The following is a 15449-nucleotide window of genomic DNA, read 5'->3' as shown; positions in this document are numbered from 1 at the left end:
ATTAGTACACCATTAAAAAGCAGATGAAATCAGCACTGTAACACAGGTAGTTAGACATCTATGCTAACCAGAAAAAATATTAGACAATTAGCAGATGGTTTTCGATTTAAAAGGTCACTAAAACACCTATTTTTTTTATTTAAAAAAAACAATACTGTAGACTTTGTTTGTTGATCCACATTTTGAAAGATTGAGTATAGCTACATTTACACTTGTACTGTTTCATGGAACATAAGACAATGCTATTCAATTCTTGATGTGTGTTATTTAACAATATGGCACCATCTTGTGTGTGAATGTAGCTTGTTGCTTGTTTTTAAAAAAATTTGATATATATCCATATACTGTATGGACATGATAATGTCATTATCACCATATTTGGGCATATCACTACCATATTTGGGAACATCGTGCACTTTCTATGTCAAACTAATTTGATAGTGTAGACAGAGCATTAGATAGGAGAAGGTGTACTGTAAATTGGTCCTCATTTTATGCTCTGTATTATTTGTATGACATTTGATGAAATAAATATTTAATTGAATTGAACTTAGGAGAATTGTACATGGGAATGTCATATCATTGCAATATTCTATCTAATTTACTGTATAGGATTTTAAGGTACAAATTACGCATTGCTGTACTACAGTAGTAAAAATCGTATATTCCCATTTAAATGACTAACAGTAAATTATAGTAACTGTATAATGCCAATCACGTACTTGTTTACCCAATTTAATTAAGGAACAGATGAATAATAATTTATGCATGCACTTACAAAAATGCATTATGTATGATGGTTATCGTACGTCATTTGGGAAGGTATATAATTAATTGTATTCCAGTTCAAATTTAATCTCAAAATATATCATACACAGTGCCTTGTAGTATGATATTATGATTGTTTATTACCAAAAAAAAAAGTACCACATGATATGTGTTGCGCTTTTGTTAGTTATTATACCTTCTAGCTATGCTGCTGGTGTTTCTTTGTGTAACCTTTGTATGCATAATATTTTACAAATCAAGACAAAATTAGCACTTAGAGGTGGCAAATTGCACAAAAGCCATAACTTAGCAGATTTACTAAACTAGGCTAGAAAAAAAAAATTTTAAAATACTACAGCTGAGTCAGTAAAAAGCAAGACAGATTACATGTTTCTTTGTCAGTGTGTGTTTTCCCCTATAGGTCTATGTCAAGGTTACTCCTTCACCTTTACATACATTATCATTAAAAATATGATGATTATAGATTATTATTACTAAGTGGAAGGATGTATGATGAGGGATTGAATAATTTTCCAATTAGTATGAACATATATAATTGAAATTGTCAGATGATGAATAAAACTGTACAGTATCAAAATAGTATTCCTTTTAAAAATTAAAATACAACTAGGGGAAAATGTCTGAATCTAATAATTATATTTTTTTAAACTTTATTTTAACTGAATTTCAGGTTTACAAATACCAACATATTCTTTGATATCCTTTAGGCCTACAGATATATCATACTTGGAAACAATGCATAAAGTATTTTTAATTGTTTCTTTTTAATAGTATTAGCTATAAAAAGTAATATGATGTGTGTCAAAAGTTATGGCTTGGTAGAAAAATGTTTAAGCGAAACTTGATTTAAAAATAATAATCTATAAGCCTATACTGTATAATGCATTATGCTGGTGGTGGATCTAAGAATAGAATTATAAATGCTCTAGTCTGTTCTATTTTAAATCATTGCCAGGATCTTGATTTAAAGCAATCTTGAAGTTCTTACATTTTGTACAATTAAAAATAGATATTTGTTTTCTTTGGAGTTATTTTGCTATTCTCTAGTTAAAAAGTGCACATTTATGGAGGTACACTGGAACCCAACTATACATTTGACCTATTTGATGGTATTCAAATCACTTATAGTAAGTACAGTACCTATACTGAGCAAAGTAATTTGGATATTTAGCATCAATAAGTTGAAGAAACGAATTGTATTCGTAGCAGTAGCAAACTGGTCTACTATACCTTCAATATTTTATTTATGAATTAATTTAATTGTTTCCAAACTTATTTTGGCCTCCTTTTGCACACTTTTTTTTATAAACTACTTTAACTTTGTTTTTTAATGTCAATGTTATGTGTGTGTATGCAGAGAAACAAAACACAAACAATCAAACAATTCATAAACAGGTAAAAACATCATTTGGTATGTACAATGATTGAAAGATAGACCGGAATTATTGCATAATCTTCAAACCATTGATTACTATTACATCATACCTTTCATGCACAACCGTTATATAATTTACTAGAGATTACATTACCCTAGAAACTTATAAAGGAGATGAACTCTTAGGAAGACCATTAAAGTTTAGTAATATTCTATATTACAGGATTAAGGTTCAACCACAGTGCATTGTAATCACAAACTGATGATAAAGGTTCAATAATCCAAATGTCATTTGTACCTGCTAGGCCTCAAATCTTACAAAAGCTAAAACCAATACCCTAAACACTATCTTCAAGGCCCTTGCAAGCCTAAAACCATTTATGGGTATTAACTACAGTAGCTAGGTACTATAAAAGGCCTTTGAATGAATTACAACTCAGTTGGAAATGTGTTTTACTGTTAAATGAAATGGACCACAGGCAGACAAATGAACATCATCAACATTTGTATCCAACTTTGAATGACAGAATTAATATTTAATCTACCCTTTAAAAAACATGATGTAATTTATTCATGGAAATTGATTTAGCAATGAGTAATAAGGCTTAAACTAATGACTTGAGAAAAGGCTAAGCTATCTTTATGTTTAATATGCATTAGTACAGTAATTTACTAATTCCATAAATAAAATACAAGGTAGAAAACCGCAATACTACTACTCCACTACTGGAGTGGAGTTGTGGCTTGGTGGTTATGATGCTTGGCTACCACTCCAAGGGTCCTGGGTTCAAGTCCCGTCACATGTCAGGATTTTTTCTAAGGACCAAATTACAATTCCACTCCCAAAGACTTGTAAGAAGACTTTGTTTATGTAGAGCATCTTGTGTATATGTTTGTTTTGTGAACCTCTGAGGGTCCCTAATGATCAGCATTAGCTGGATGGATCACCCTCATTAAATATGGTAAAAAAAATAAATAAATAAAAAAATATACTGTACATAAAGAATTTAAGATTTTTGCGATGAACATACATATTCAGCTGAATAACGGAATGCAATGATGCAAAGTATTGTCGTTACGAGGTTGCGCTGTCCGATCTGACAACAATAGGAATACACCGCCCTATGTGAGCGTAAAAATAGGCCGCTTATTTATTACCATGTGTTATCATCACCCACAATCGTCCAATCAAATGACAAAAATCTATTTAGTTATGTGTTATATGCCTTCATTTATGTCATAGTTTGATTAATATTATAATAAACTATTAAATATACAGTGTACCCCCTCCCTTCTTTTACTACTATCAAAAAACTACTTCATTATGAGATTACTTAAATATTAATAAATCGGAATCAAGATAAATATTAAAAAAAATATTCCAAGTTATGTCTTTGTTTATTATCATTATGAATTTATTAATAAAAAGTAAAACTAATTAACACACTGGCCTTTTGCTTATGAATATAAATTCATAAAAAATATGCAAATATATACAATTACCCTTTGTAATGGGATTTATATAAGTACACACTACTAATTGCTAAGTTCAAATAATATCCACAAGCAGATTTTTGATTAATTATTTTTTTTTAATGTGCTTTCTTCTCTATACTAGCTTTATGCAAGCAGTAATTTCACAGCATAAAATTAAACTTGACACAATAGTAGCTATACGTAAAACTAATCTCACTCTGTGCTGGTAAAATGCATATTATGCGTGTTGTTGCATGGAATAGGCAGTGTATTTGATCCTTATCAATAATAGTCTTGTCGACCTTGACTAGGTAATCATTCAACCATTCCTTAAAAACGCAATCGCTGTAATTAATTCCGTACAAGAAACCATAAGATTATATTGTATCCAAAATAGAAAGTTACATTACAATATGTTGTTATCTGTTGGGAAGGAGACAGTACTGGCACCAGTGGGAAAATAACGCAGTAAAATGAACAAACATAATATTATATTACTAGTCAGAAATATTTGTATACTCGTATTGTGTTACGCTGATGACTATCTCGAAACAATATATATTCAGGATTGGTGGACATATTTGTCATTGCTAGCGTGTGACAGCAGTGTAACAACTGTATCTTTAGGCCAACTTTTATGTGAGAACAACCAAATAGTACAATTATTAAAAATCAGATTACAAACAAAGTACTGTATAGTACTATGGTATCTTTATTGAACAAATTGACTTGTATTCATAGTAGACCTACACCTGTTTCTATGATGACTTTTTAAAGCCCCATTCCCTACGTTTTTTAGATCTAATTTAAGATCACAAACTATATTTAATGTAAAAATAATACTATATGGTCCTATTCCGATAACTTTTTTCGTCTTTAAACGGTTAAAAATGTGAAAAATAAGTCGATTTTAATAATTATAGCGGCCCGCTATAAATCCCAAAATGCATTGCGCGCGGATTGATATTTTTGTTTTTCACCTGTAATTCGCCCACTTTTCGATCGATCGTGAGGCCAAAACAAATGGAAGACTCCTAACTTTTCAGCGAAAATACCGGGTTTTCCCCAATTTGTATCAACGGAGTCTGGCAAAAATAGAAAGACAATTAATGCAGCAACTATACAACGTCAGGCTAGGTATATAGCTAGCGTACGATGTTCGCACGTTACCGATGTTTACCAGCTAGGCCTACAAAACTAAGCCTAGCCAGGCTAGGCCTAAGACCGTCCACGAGAGGTCGATCGCCGCGAGCTACTTAGGTAGTGCATTGTTTCTCACTTTTTATCATAATTTACCATAAAACGTACATTTAAGACAAGGAATGACATGGTTTAATGTTTTTAAAGTGATATATATGTATTATTTTCGAAAAAACGTCCAAAATTGCAGGGAAGGGGTCTTTAAACAATATTTAAGCGGGTCAGTTCTGACAGTATCCTAATGAGGTAATTTTTAGAGGGTACCATAATTATAATCTACTGTAGCCCAACTATGTGGTCTTTACCATAATAACAAAATGCTCAACTGTTAAACAAGGGGAAACAGTTATTAAACCATATGGGATGGTTTATCCCAAAGGGGAATGGTTTAACCCAAAGGGAAATGGTTTTACCCAATGGGGAACACTTAATGCAATGGGCAATGGTTAAACTCAGAGAGGATTGGTTAATACAACAAGGAATGCTTTAAAAACCAAAGGGGATGGCTAACCCAGTGAAGCACTGTTCAAGTTGTTACAGTACATGATCAAATCTATAATTAGATTGTAGTTAATCAAGTTTAGTTACCGTAATCTGTTAGTGTTACACAGTATTTAAAAATTCATCTTTCTATCTTGAAACTTTGTTAAATTGATCTGGTGTGTAGAAAAATCAAATTAATCAGAACATGTTTATAGTGTCGTAAAACATAATACAAGACTTCCTTTTTATACAGTGGATTACAACATCATGTTTTATCAATTTTATTAAGCATTTTAGCCTATAAATAACCTTCTATAGGGACCAACAAATCCATGTTTTGAAGGTTGTTTTAAAGGGGTTAATACCACATTGGCCTCACTGTATTGTCTTTTATGTGAGATCAGTTAAGTTTAGAGGAAGTTACAACTATTCCAGATCCATGAAATAAATTGAACAATTCACCATTCAACAATTATCAATTTCCCAGGCTTGAAATTCTCCCACCTCTCGTTTATCGAATGCAATCAAGTGTGACGATGAGTGCAAGATCAACTCCAGCTGAGCGTTAACATGCCTTGTCTGATGAGACGGACGGGCAACGTTTTCCTCGTCAAATTGAGCGTAAACTTGACTCGTGCTGCTCAATGAATATTTGCGTGTTATTATCAGGCCACTTGAAAGGTTATATCAGACTTATTTAATGACACAAACAGTTAATGAAATTGCTACATCCCACACATGGTAATATTTGCCAAGCCAAAGTTCAAAATTTTATCAATATTTTGGACAGGAAAGCTGTAAAATGATGTAAAAACATGACCCCATATGGACAAAATATACCCATGTCTCAACTTAACATCTTGTTATTTCTGTTTGTTTACTTTACATTTGTACTTTTCTAGTAACTGTATTGGCGTTTAACAATTGATTGTGTTGTAGCGAGGTAGAAAATTGTATAATAACAGTATTGTACTGTAGTATTGCTTGTTGCAGTATTATTAAAACTGAACGCGAGAGTTACTACTGTAAAATGACAGAAAGCAAATGTAACAATGAATTGATCAGACCTAATGCACAATTTCCATTTTAAATATTCAAGAGAATAGCGTTAAACTAAAGCTATGTCTACACTATCAAACTTTATATGACAAAAAGGTGTTATGTACAGTAGACTATACAAATATGGTAGTGATATGCTTAAATATAGTAGTGATACTATATGTCCATCACCATACCTGTACTGTATGTGCACATCCCATTTTTTGTCACATAACATTTGATATTGTAGACATGAGCTTTAGAGTTGCAAATAATATTATGAAAAGATTTTGATGTGTGAAATATACAGTAGATATTTAATTTACTTCTTGAGTAAAAGAAAATAAAATGATTGATTGAAATCATCAATTGACATTACTAAATGTAAACAGAATGTTTCATTTAAGAAAAAAAAATTAAATATTACAGAAATTATGACTGGCAAAAAATTTGATATTTCATTGTTGCCATGAATACAAGAGTAAACAATGATTATTACTGTATCTTATTACACTTGAGATTTGAGATCAGAATTACTTCCAACTGAGAAATTATTAAATCATTTGATTGTAACATTCCAAAGATCTGATATTTGATGGTTATTATTTACACAAAAAAATATTGAAGTAAAGCTGATTTTTTAACATTGATTTTTACATTGATTTGTGCATGTTAATGTTGAAACACCGCCTTACTTTAAATTATAACACTGGTCATGAATGGTCGTAGTGGGTATCTCTTACATCGTAATGGTTAAATCTTTTATGGCCACTTAACAAGGAATATATCAAATTAGCACTTAATGTAAATATTTAACAGCTTTAGAATTAGCTTACTTTACTGGTTTGATTTAGTGTATTTAGAAAAGATCCAGTGTACGTATTCGTACTTTATGCATTACACTTGATATTGTGACGTATTAGATAGTAACATTTCAATGGATGATATCCGGCGCTTTCCGTGTCAACGTGACATCAAAGAAAATATATCCACACTTGTGCAATGAAACATCATCTTTATAACCTACGAATAAATTACATTACTAAATTTTGGACATTCGGTCGGCTTTAAAATTCAGCCAAAGGGAAATGACTTGCCTACAGTCCCAGTTTCTTGGTGGCTGTTTGCAAAAGGAATGATGATGAGGTATTTCGGTAACATAATCTAAAAGGAAGTATGGATAATGAATGAATGAATATTTTCTCATAAATGTTTTTTATACATATTATTTGTTGCAATCACTCACTCGCATCACGATCACCACATGAAGGACAGATGCCAAAATTTGCAATTCATTTTTGTATGAAAACACAAATTTACTGTAAAATTCTACAATCTATCTTGAATAGCCAACAGGCATAATGTTTTTTTTAATTTCATATTTATCATTTATTCATAGGATGCAGGCTGTATGAACTTGAACGAACCAGAGTCCGGAGGCCTGAAATCATGCATTTTCTCTGTGTTATTATCCTTAACAAATGAGCTAAAATCACATCTTAGGATTGGCTGGCCTAAAGGTGTATTCTTGCATTAATTTATAAGTAATGGCAAACATGGCTATAGATTTAATATAGGATATATTCTAAGGATAAATACAATGAATGAAATACATGTGACGTTACCACCCAACCATAGGCCATCTTTTAGGGCCTGTTTCTGGTGAATAAATAGATTTTTGAAATTAAATTGATATTAATATAGGGACACACAAGCTTCGGCTTTATAAGTCTGAACATCAAGTATGTAAATCAAGTAAATATAGAGGCACATCTACTATGTTTGTGCTCCCAAAAACCGTTTTAATCAGTGATTGGGGACTAACAAGCGGTAACATTAAACAAAATTCAATGTGTCCAGGCATAAAGTCGAATCAGGGTAAAATCTATTTCAACCTTTATGTTTTAAAGGTGTTGTGCATAAAAAGGAGAGGATTTTGCTCACTCAGCAGAATCAGACCTTTAAAGATGTATGTACTATTATTATTGAATTGTATGTAACAATTGCAGACTGCGTACATCAGAGATTGAATTGTAGAAATAAGACTGAAAGATTACTAAACCTTCACAGTGCAAAACATCCTTTGAGAGAAGAAGAGAATCACAAACAAAATAAATAAAGTATTCAACACTTTAACCAGTTTTGTATATAATCAAACCAATCATTGTTTATTTTTAACACAACATTAGTCCATGATTACTGTGTGTGAAAATATTTACAATAGGTAATAGCTTTACTAATATGCATAAACAAACATAAATCACGTTTAATAGAAAACAAGTATTCATACTACCAGAGAAGGGTGAATTTGATTTCACTCTTCCCTATATTACTGTATGATAGTATACAGTCCAAGAATTCTGATCTTGTCTCGAAACCTGATGACTAAACACTCTAACAAATAAAGTAAAACAAAATAAAACCAAAGATCAAAGTGCAAGCAGGTCCAATGTCAATAGAATCAGTATGGCTACACTTTCTCAAATATTTTGAACTTGATGTGATAGAAGAAATGCATGAAATGAAGGGCCAAATATTTGCTTTATTTAGCCAGTTAAATACAAAGCCTCGTGATGTAACATTTTAAGATTAGATTTTAATAAATAATTTAAATGATTATTATTGCTTACTAGAACAATAACTACAGAAGAATTATAACTTTAGAATAATAAAATAATTTTTTTTAGATGTTATTGCTGAGTATTTCAAATGTTTAATTAACAGAGTTTTATTGGTAAGTGTTTAGATTTGGATGTTACTTCACTGACAAAATCGTTTAATTTAACACTGCACATACTGTACAGTTAGTAATGATGATATGATGTATAGACAATTGAAAATTGAAAATAGTAAAAATAAACCTATAGTAGACTACTAATTTGTGTTGGGTCTTAAGAATTACAACTCTCTGTTAAGAACCTGTGGTGCACAAACAGTAGATCACAACATTTTAATTAATGTTCTGAAGATGTACCATATGGTTGACCTTAAATGACACTTGCTGATCATTATGTCCATCTGATTTGAATAGGAAACCCCCAACCTTGGTCAGCCTAATAAGATCTATTCCTAATCAATGAAATCCCTGTTTAACCTTGTATGGTCATTTCTTAACTATATTAACATAATTCTTAATAATTAACATCAAGTCTGCTATTTAAGATTAAAGTGTTGCAGCCTGTGTGTAAGGCCCATTACTGTACAATGGTCATTAGGATTGTTGTTTAAACAAACATGCTTTTAAACTTCCTCTGATTGTGCTGTACAAGGTTGATGGACAAGCTAGATGATGTGATCTGCAGAACATCTTATTTCAAGTATATCACATCCATATGAGATACTTGTACTAGTTGTAGCAGGTTGTTTTACTGTGATATCTTATAGTTTTATTTTAGGCATAATTAGTTGTACTGTACTGTCAGTCTATTGTATAAATAGTGCAAACAAAATGCGATTTCTGACGGTTGTTAATATTAATTGTCTATTACAAAGTTAATGTTTGTCTTGTTTAAGGTCACTCAAAAAATGATTTCTAAAGAGCTTGAAAGGAAAGAGAGGAATGTGTTTCAGGTAGATGTACAACATAGGAAGGTTACCTACTGTGCCAAGAACGGAAAATGTATCATTAGCTGTACAGGAGATGAGCTGACAGTACTAAGTCTTGCTTATATAAGACCAGCTGGTATACAGCCTTGCATATTGTAGACTTATTCAAAGTTATGGAGAGAGAAGTATGATGTAGAACTGCTATTATTGAATTTTTAACACAATTTCACACTGAAATGTTCATATTTCTGTACTTATCCACTACTACAGTAGTACCGGTACTAGTAAAGCAATATGGGTATTTCTGTAAACTATTGATGTTTTGCAAATGATAGTTTTGTTTGTAATGTTTTAGATATTTCTTCTTAATCTTACTTTTTAGTGATTGGCAATGGCAATTTTAACACTATCAATTTAGTAGTTATTTATACAACAGTGTCCCCTATATAGGGGTGTCCAATGCACAGTGGCTTTATATACCGTCCTGTATATTTTAATCAGGGTTTTTTCCAGGCTTCTGAAGGCATCATATTGATGGCTGTCTAGTGAGTCTTACAGGCTATACTGCACACTATTCATAACCAAGCAGAAGCTTTGTGGATCTGCCTAAGGCACAAACATTTTTTACAAAGCCAAGACCTAAAAACAAGTAACCTTTATCAAATATATTTCTACACAAAAGACAAACATACAGTAGGATAGTTTTCCAAACAAACCATGAACTATTATAAATGTTTCGGCTATAACTCCACAAGACACCACTAATTAGAAAATGCCAAAGACATTACCCAAAATAAATAAAAAACACTTGAAAATGTAATACAAGAGGTGACCAGTTGCTATGGTGGTGTATTCTTCCAGGGCACCTGCAGGGAACACCTCCAAATGGGCTGACCTTCTAATGAGGTCCAATTACCCTTGTGGCATGGCTGAAGTGTAACTGTTACCCATTACCACCAACACTTTATCCTAATCTGAATTTAAATGATTTTTTGCCATTAAAATTAAATTCCTACTACAGAGCAGTGTCCTATATGGAATGCAATACAAATAGTATCATTTATTTTATTGATCTACAGTACTGTACAATCATCAGCCACTGACAGAGTAGAGAGTTCATTTGAGTTTGTATGGTAACTGTTGTATTCAACAATAAAGACGTTTTCAATAGACTGGTTTAGTGTTTAAGTCTATGGAGGATACTTTGTATTGTATGTTATGCATTGTTCAAAGTGTTTTTGTATACTTCACTCGCTTGTAAGTTTTGTTCTCAATTGAAATGAAAATCTTATCTACAAATCTTATACAATAAAAATAGGTTGGAAAAATGAGTTTCACAAACTATAGTAATACTGAACTACTACTGTATGTATGTTTAAAATATTGAGAGTTTTTCCATTACTAATTATATCGATCAATAATAGGGCTATACCTATTCAGGATCATACCATTTTTGGAAAAACATAATGTTATGATCATTCAAAATAAGGCTTTATTTATTTGTTTTATGGGACCATGCATGCGCAGTCTTTAATCAGAGGTTATTTTTAACTGGATGAAGTTTGTTATTACATTAGGAACTGATCATTTCTGACTGATTATACTTGCCAATAACTGAAATTCAGTCTGAATGTATCTATAACAATGACGCAAACTTGGACTTCAACCTTTTTTAAGGAGTATTCCATCAATATATTTACATGGCAACCATGATTAAGAGCATATCACAACAATACTCTTAACGGTATGTTCGTTTTACATGATCAAATCCATTACTTTGTACAATGCAAATATACAATTCAAACATGTCTATATTAATATCCAAGCCTACTTGCCAATTTCAACAATAAAACATACAAGACAATAGAGAAAGAAAATGTAAGGTTTTTTTATATGTTAGGCTACAGTATAATATACAGTTGTTTGTAGATGATTTTCTTTAAGATTGGTTCCCACTTTGCAATGCAAGTAATTCGACCAATAACAATCAACAGTTCGGATGATCCATCATGCCATGATTGGTCAAATTACTTACACTGTACTTACTTACATTGCGTCACACTAGTGGGAACCAAGATTTACCTCACAACTTTCCACACATATTATTATTATACAGTCTGCAGTATAACTTTGAGTTTAAACACAAAGAAAACTTAAATTAGTAACTGTTGTTTTTTTTTTTTTTACTTTTTTTCTTGCCACTTACACCAGCACACGCAAGCCTTTATTAGTCTCTTAATTACAATACAAGGATTAATAACAATATTACGTGCCGACTTTGATTGTATGGTTCACAGTGACATATATATTCTCTGTGATTGTTAGAGGTAAGTACATATGATTTTGTTCAACTTTAACTTCATCATAACAATGTGTATTCTCCGATGCAACATTTGTCAAATAATAATATCACCTTAAAATATACATTTTCAAATACAGGGCAATTCAAATGTATGTTCCATATATTCATGAGCATGATAAATAGGGTTTTGAGACTAGCGTGACCTACATTTTAAATCTAAATTACTCTTTTGTAATTACAGAACTAAATTTCAATCAATGTTGAAGAATTACTTGATATTAACTATAAACTATTCTTTATTTTCAATTGAAACTTATTAAATGTGTTGCATTATTTCTATTAAAACCATTATTAAACAATTATCTGCTATTTCTTCAAGATAGTGTATGTATTTAGTGTGTATCACTCAATCATAAATTACATACTGTACTGTTGTGTTATTTAAATATACTGTACATGTTTTTAAAAGGATTTAAACAATTTTAATTCTGTTTCATAGGATTAATCAGCACAAAACAGAAACCAAAATAATCATTCAGAACATTAATACGGAAAATTTGATATTTGAGGATAAGCAGAGTAGACATTTTTTTTAAATGCCTTTAAAATTAATTTATATAATGTAAGCAATTGAATGTGGTGTTTTGAACACCAGTAGAAGACAGTGTACTGTATTTAAAGCCATTAAATTCATAAGAAAAATACTTACTTTTTATGCTGTTTTACAGTACAACTTTAAATATCTATAGAGGTAATAATATTAAATTAAACCTATAAAGTATGGTATTTAAAGTTAATGTAAGTTATTTTATAAAAGAAATAAACTATATATAAAAGTTAATGGATTTTTAATAATTGTATTCCTATTTATAAAGGCATTATATTATACTATTAAAACTAGAGGATTCAAACCAGTGTGAATGCACATACTGTAGAGTTAAAATGATGAAAGTTTTATGAATGAGTTAAAAGTTACAGTAGCCTTTCAAAAAATAGGATAAATTTTTGTACAATGTATTCTAAATAATCCTAAGTTGATTTTGTTGGAAAATGACTCAATAAACAATAATATTTAATCTAGACACAGGCTACTGTACTAACCAAGGTGAATGTATACTCAATTTCAATTTTATATGTTTTTTTACAATATCGCATTTTTACTCAAGGTACACATTTAATATAATCAAACCAACATTAACAAGATTGCAAATTTTTTAAGTATATTTTTGTTGTTAGGCGCTTAATATTGATTTTTCTGCAGAGGAATTAAAGAAAATTCAAAAGCTGTTTTTATGAACACCAAGGTCGTATTATATGAAACTGATTATGGCAAAAATATTGAATATCCCATCATAATTTAAGCTTTCAATTGATTTTCTAAATGAAAATTATTCAAATTCAAAAAATTGAAAGGGTTTTCATTTCCAAAGTAATTCAAAAAATTAATTGAAATTCATTTCATTCGTTTTTATCTGGAATCAATTAAAATGCTTGCATACAATACAGGCAGTACCTTTTTACTGCGGGTATATAACTTACTATAAAAAGATGGTACTACTAATGTCATTCAGATTTTTAAAATAAGATGAGAAAAGAATTATTTATAGAATTAGTAAAAAAGTGGGGGTCTTCAATGGGTTGGGGGGGGGGGGGGATGGGTTGGTGTCAGTGAAACAGGGTTGTCTTGCATCAAGGTCTTATACACAGTATCTGATTAACAAACCTATTCATTCCTGAACAGTAGGACCTCTGGGATACCTTAAGGGGACAATTTCTTATAAAACCAAGAAGAAAAATATACTTTTTAATGTACAATTGTTACTGTATACTAGATTTACTGGAAGTACAGGGTAGGGTATGGGTGCCTAGGTTATTCATACCAATGCATTAAATTGTACATTCCATCATAACATCCTATTCTGGCTATAATCTTACTTTAAATCACTTATAATAACTTTATATTTATATAATATTTTTTTATATTCACTCTTCTCAGAGCTACAGTATAAACTCATATTTTACATATTTTAGGATTACGAATATAGACTATTAGTATTATAATAAGTATATAGACTATACAGTACCTTACTGAAATAATACCAGTATAATAAGAGGCTTTTCTTTTATGAACTTTATTAACAGTAACAATCAGTACTGTACAAGGGTACACTGGAATATCAAGTCAGTTAAATTTACCGTAATGAACATCATTTTTCTTAGTTCTTCACACACTATTTATCACTATAAAAAGTGCAGCTGGGTAATTGGCTTTACAAATTTATTTTCTCAGAATGTGACTGAAGTATACAGTAAAACAGTATACATGAGTATAAAAATGTGGAAAGTAGGCCAACACAATATACATTTATGCAATAATAACAGATTCACCATCTGTTTATGTATGAAAGGTACCTAATATTATTCAGATATTCTTCACAGATCACACAATAGGGATGTACCAGTACCAACGGAAAGGACTATTTAATTTAATATAGCACTATCTATTCTAGTTAACCATTTCTACTACTAGCCAGTAATACTAATTACTATGATAATGTAGAGACCTAAAAGATAGGCCTAACTAGTAGTAGTAGTGCTTTTTACAGGTTATAAAATATTGTAAATTTACTAATATTTACTATATTTATATTTTAATTATTTTCTATTAATTTAAATTATTTTGACATTTGTAGGCCTGCCTTCACAATGTGTACATTGTTACTCCGAGTAATAATATGGTCTCCACACAGCACCACCTATTTCTCCTTGCAATCAAATGTAAATAAACTAGGGGATTTACTCACTTTGGCTGTCGATCGGCCTAGGTATAATCCAGATAAAAAATAAAAAAGGCAGGAAAAATTCACAAATATCCATCGAACTGTCCTCTTCTCTCACTTCTCCCTTATCTGCAATATTGTCAGTCGAGTCAACTTATTCATTTAGTCTTAAATGTTGTAGAAAGATGAAGTATTTTCGCTTATGATTCTCACACCGGTGTGTTTACACGGAATTCTAATCGAGTGAGGATTTTCAGTTGAGTCTCTGTGCTCAGCACAGAAGCAGTTTTCACACACACACGATAAATTCATTGATTAGCTTTGGACTATTCCATTTTCTTAGCAGGTGGTAATCAAAATGATTGATAGTGAACAAAACCGATACCTGTTGATTTTATGCATTCAACGATAATAAAATATAATACTTTTAAACTGCTTGTATTTTATTGGTTATACTAGT

General features: G+C 30.9%; 1 protein-coding gene across 5 annotated transcripts in view; it reads right to left on the bottom strand.

Annotated features, from left to right (window-relative positions):
* The window catches only part of LOC140057767 (protein sax-3-like), a 230630-nt gene extending 215392 nt beyond the window's left edge, over nt 1-15238 (bottom strand). For all 5 annotated transcript variants that reach the window (XM_072103489.1, XM_072103492.1, XM_072103493.1 and 2 more), the window contains exon 1: nt 15014-15238. In XM_072103489.1, the coding sequence (XP_071959590.1) occupies nt 15014-15086 (73 nt within the window). In that variant the 5' untranslated portion in view covers nt 15087-15238. The remainder of the gene's footprint in view (nt 1-15013) is intronic.
* Nucleotides 15239-15449: the final 211 nt, after the last annotated feature.

The sequence above is a fragment of the Antedon mediterranea genome, chromosome 8 (assembly GCF_964355755.1).
Source record: "Antedon mediterranea chromosome 8, ecAntMedi1.1, whole genome shotgun sequence".
Classification (NCBI taxonomy): domain Eukaryota; kingdom Metazoa; phylum Echinodermata; class Crinoidea; order Comatulida; family Antedonidae; genus Antedon; species Antedon mediterranea.
This window is presented reverse-complemented; position numbering and strand designations above follow the sequence as displayed.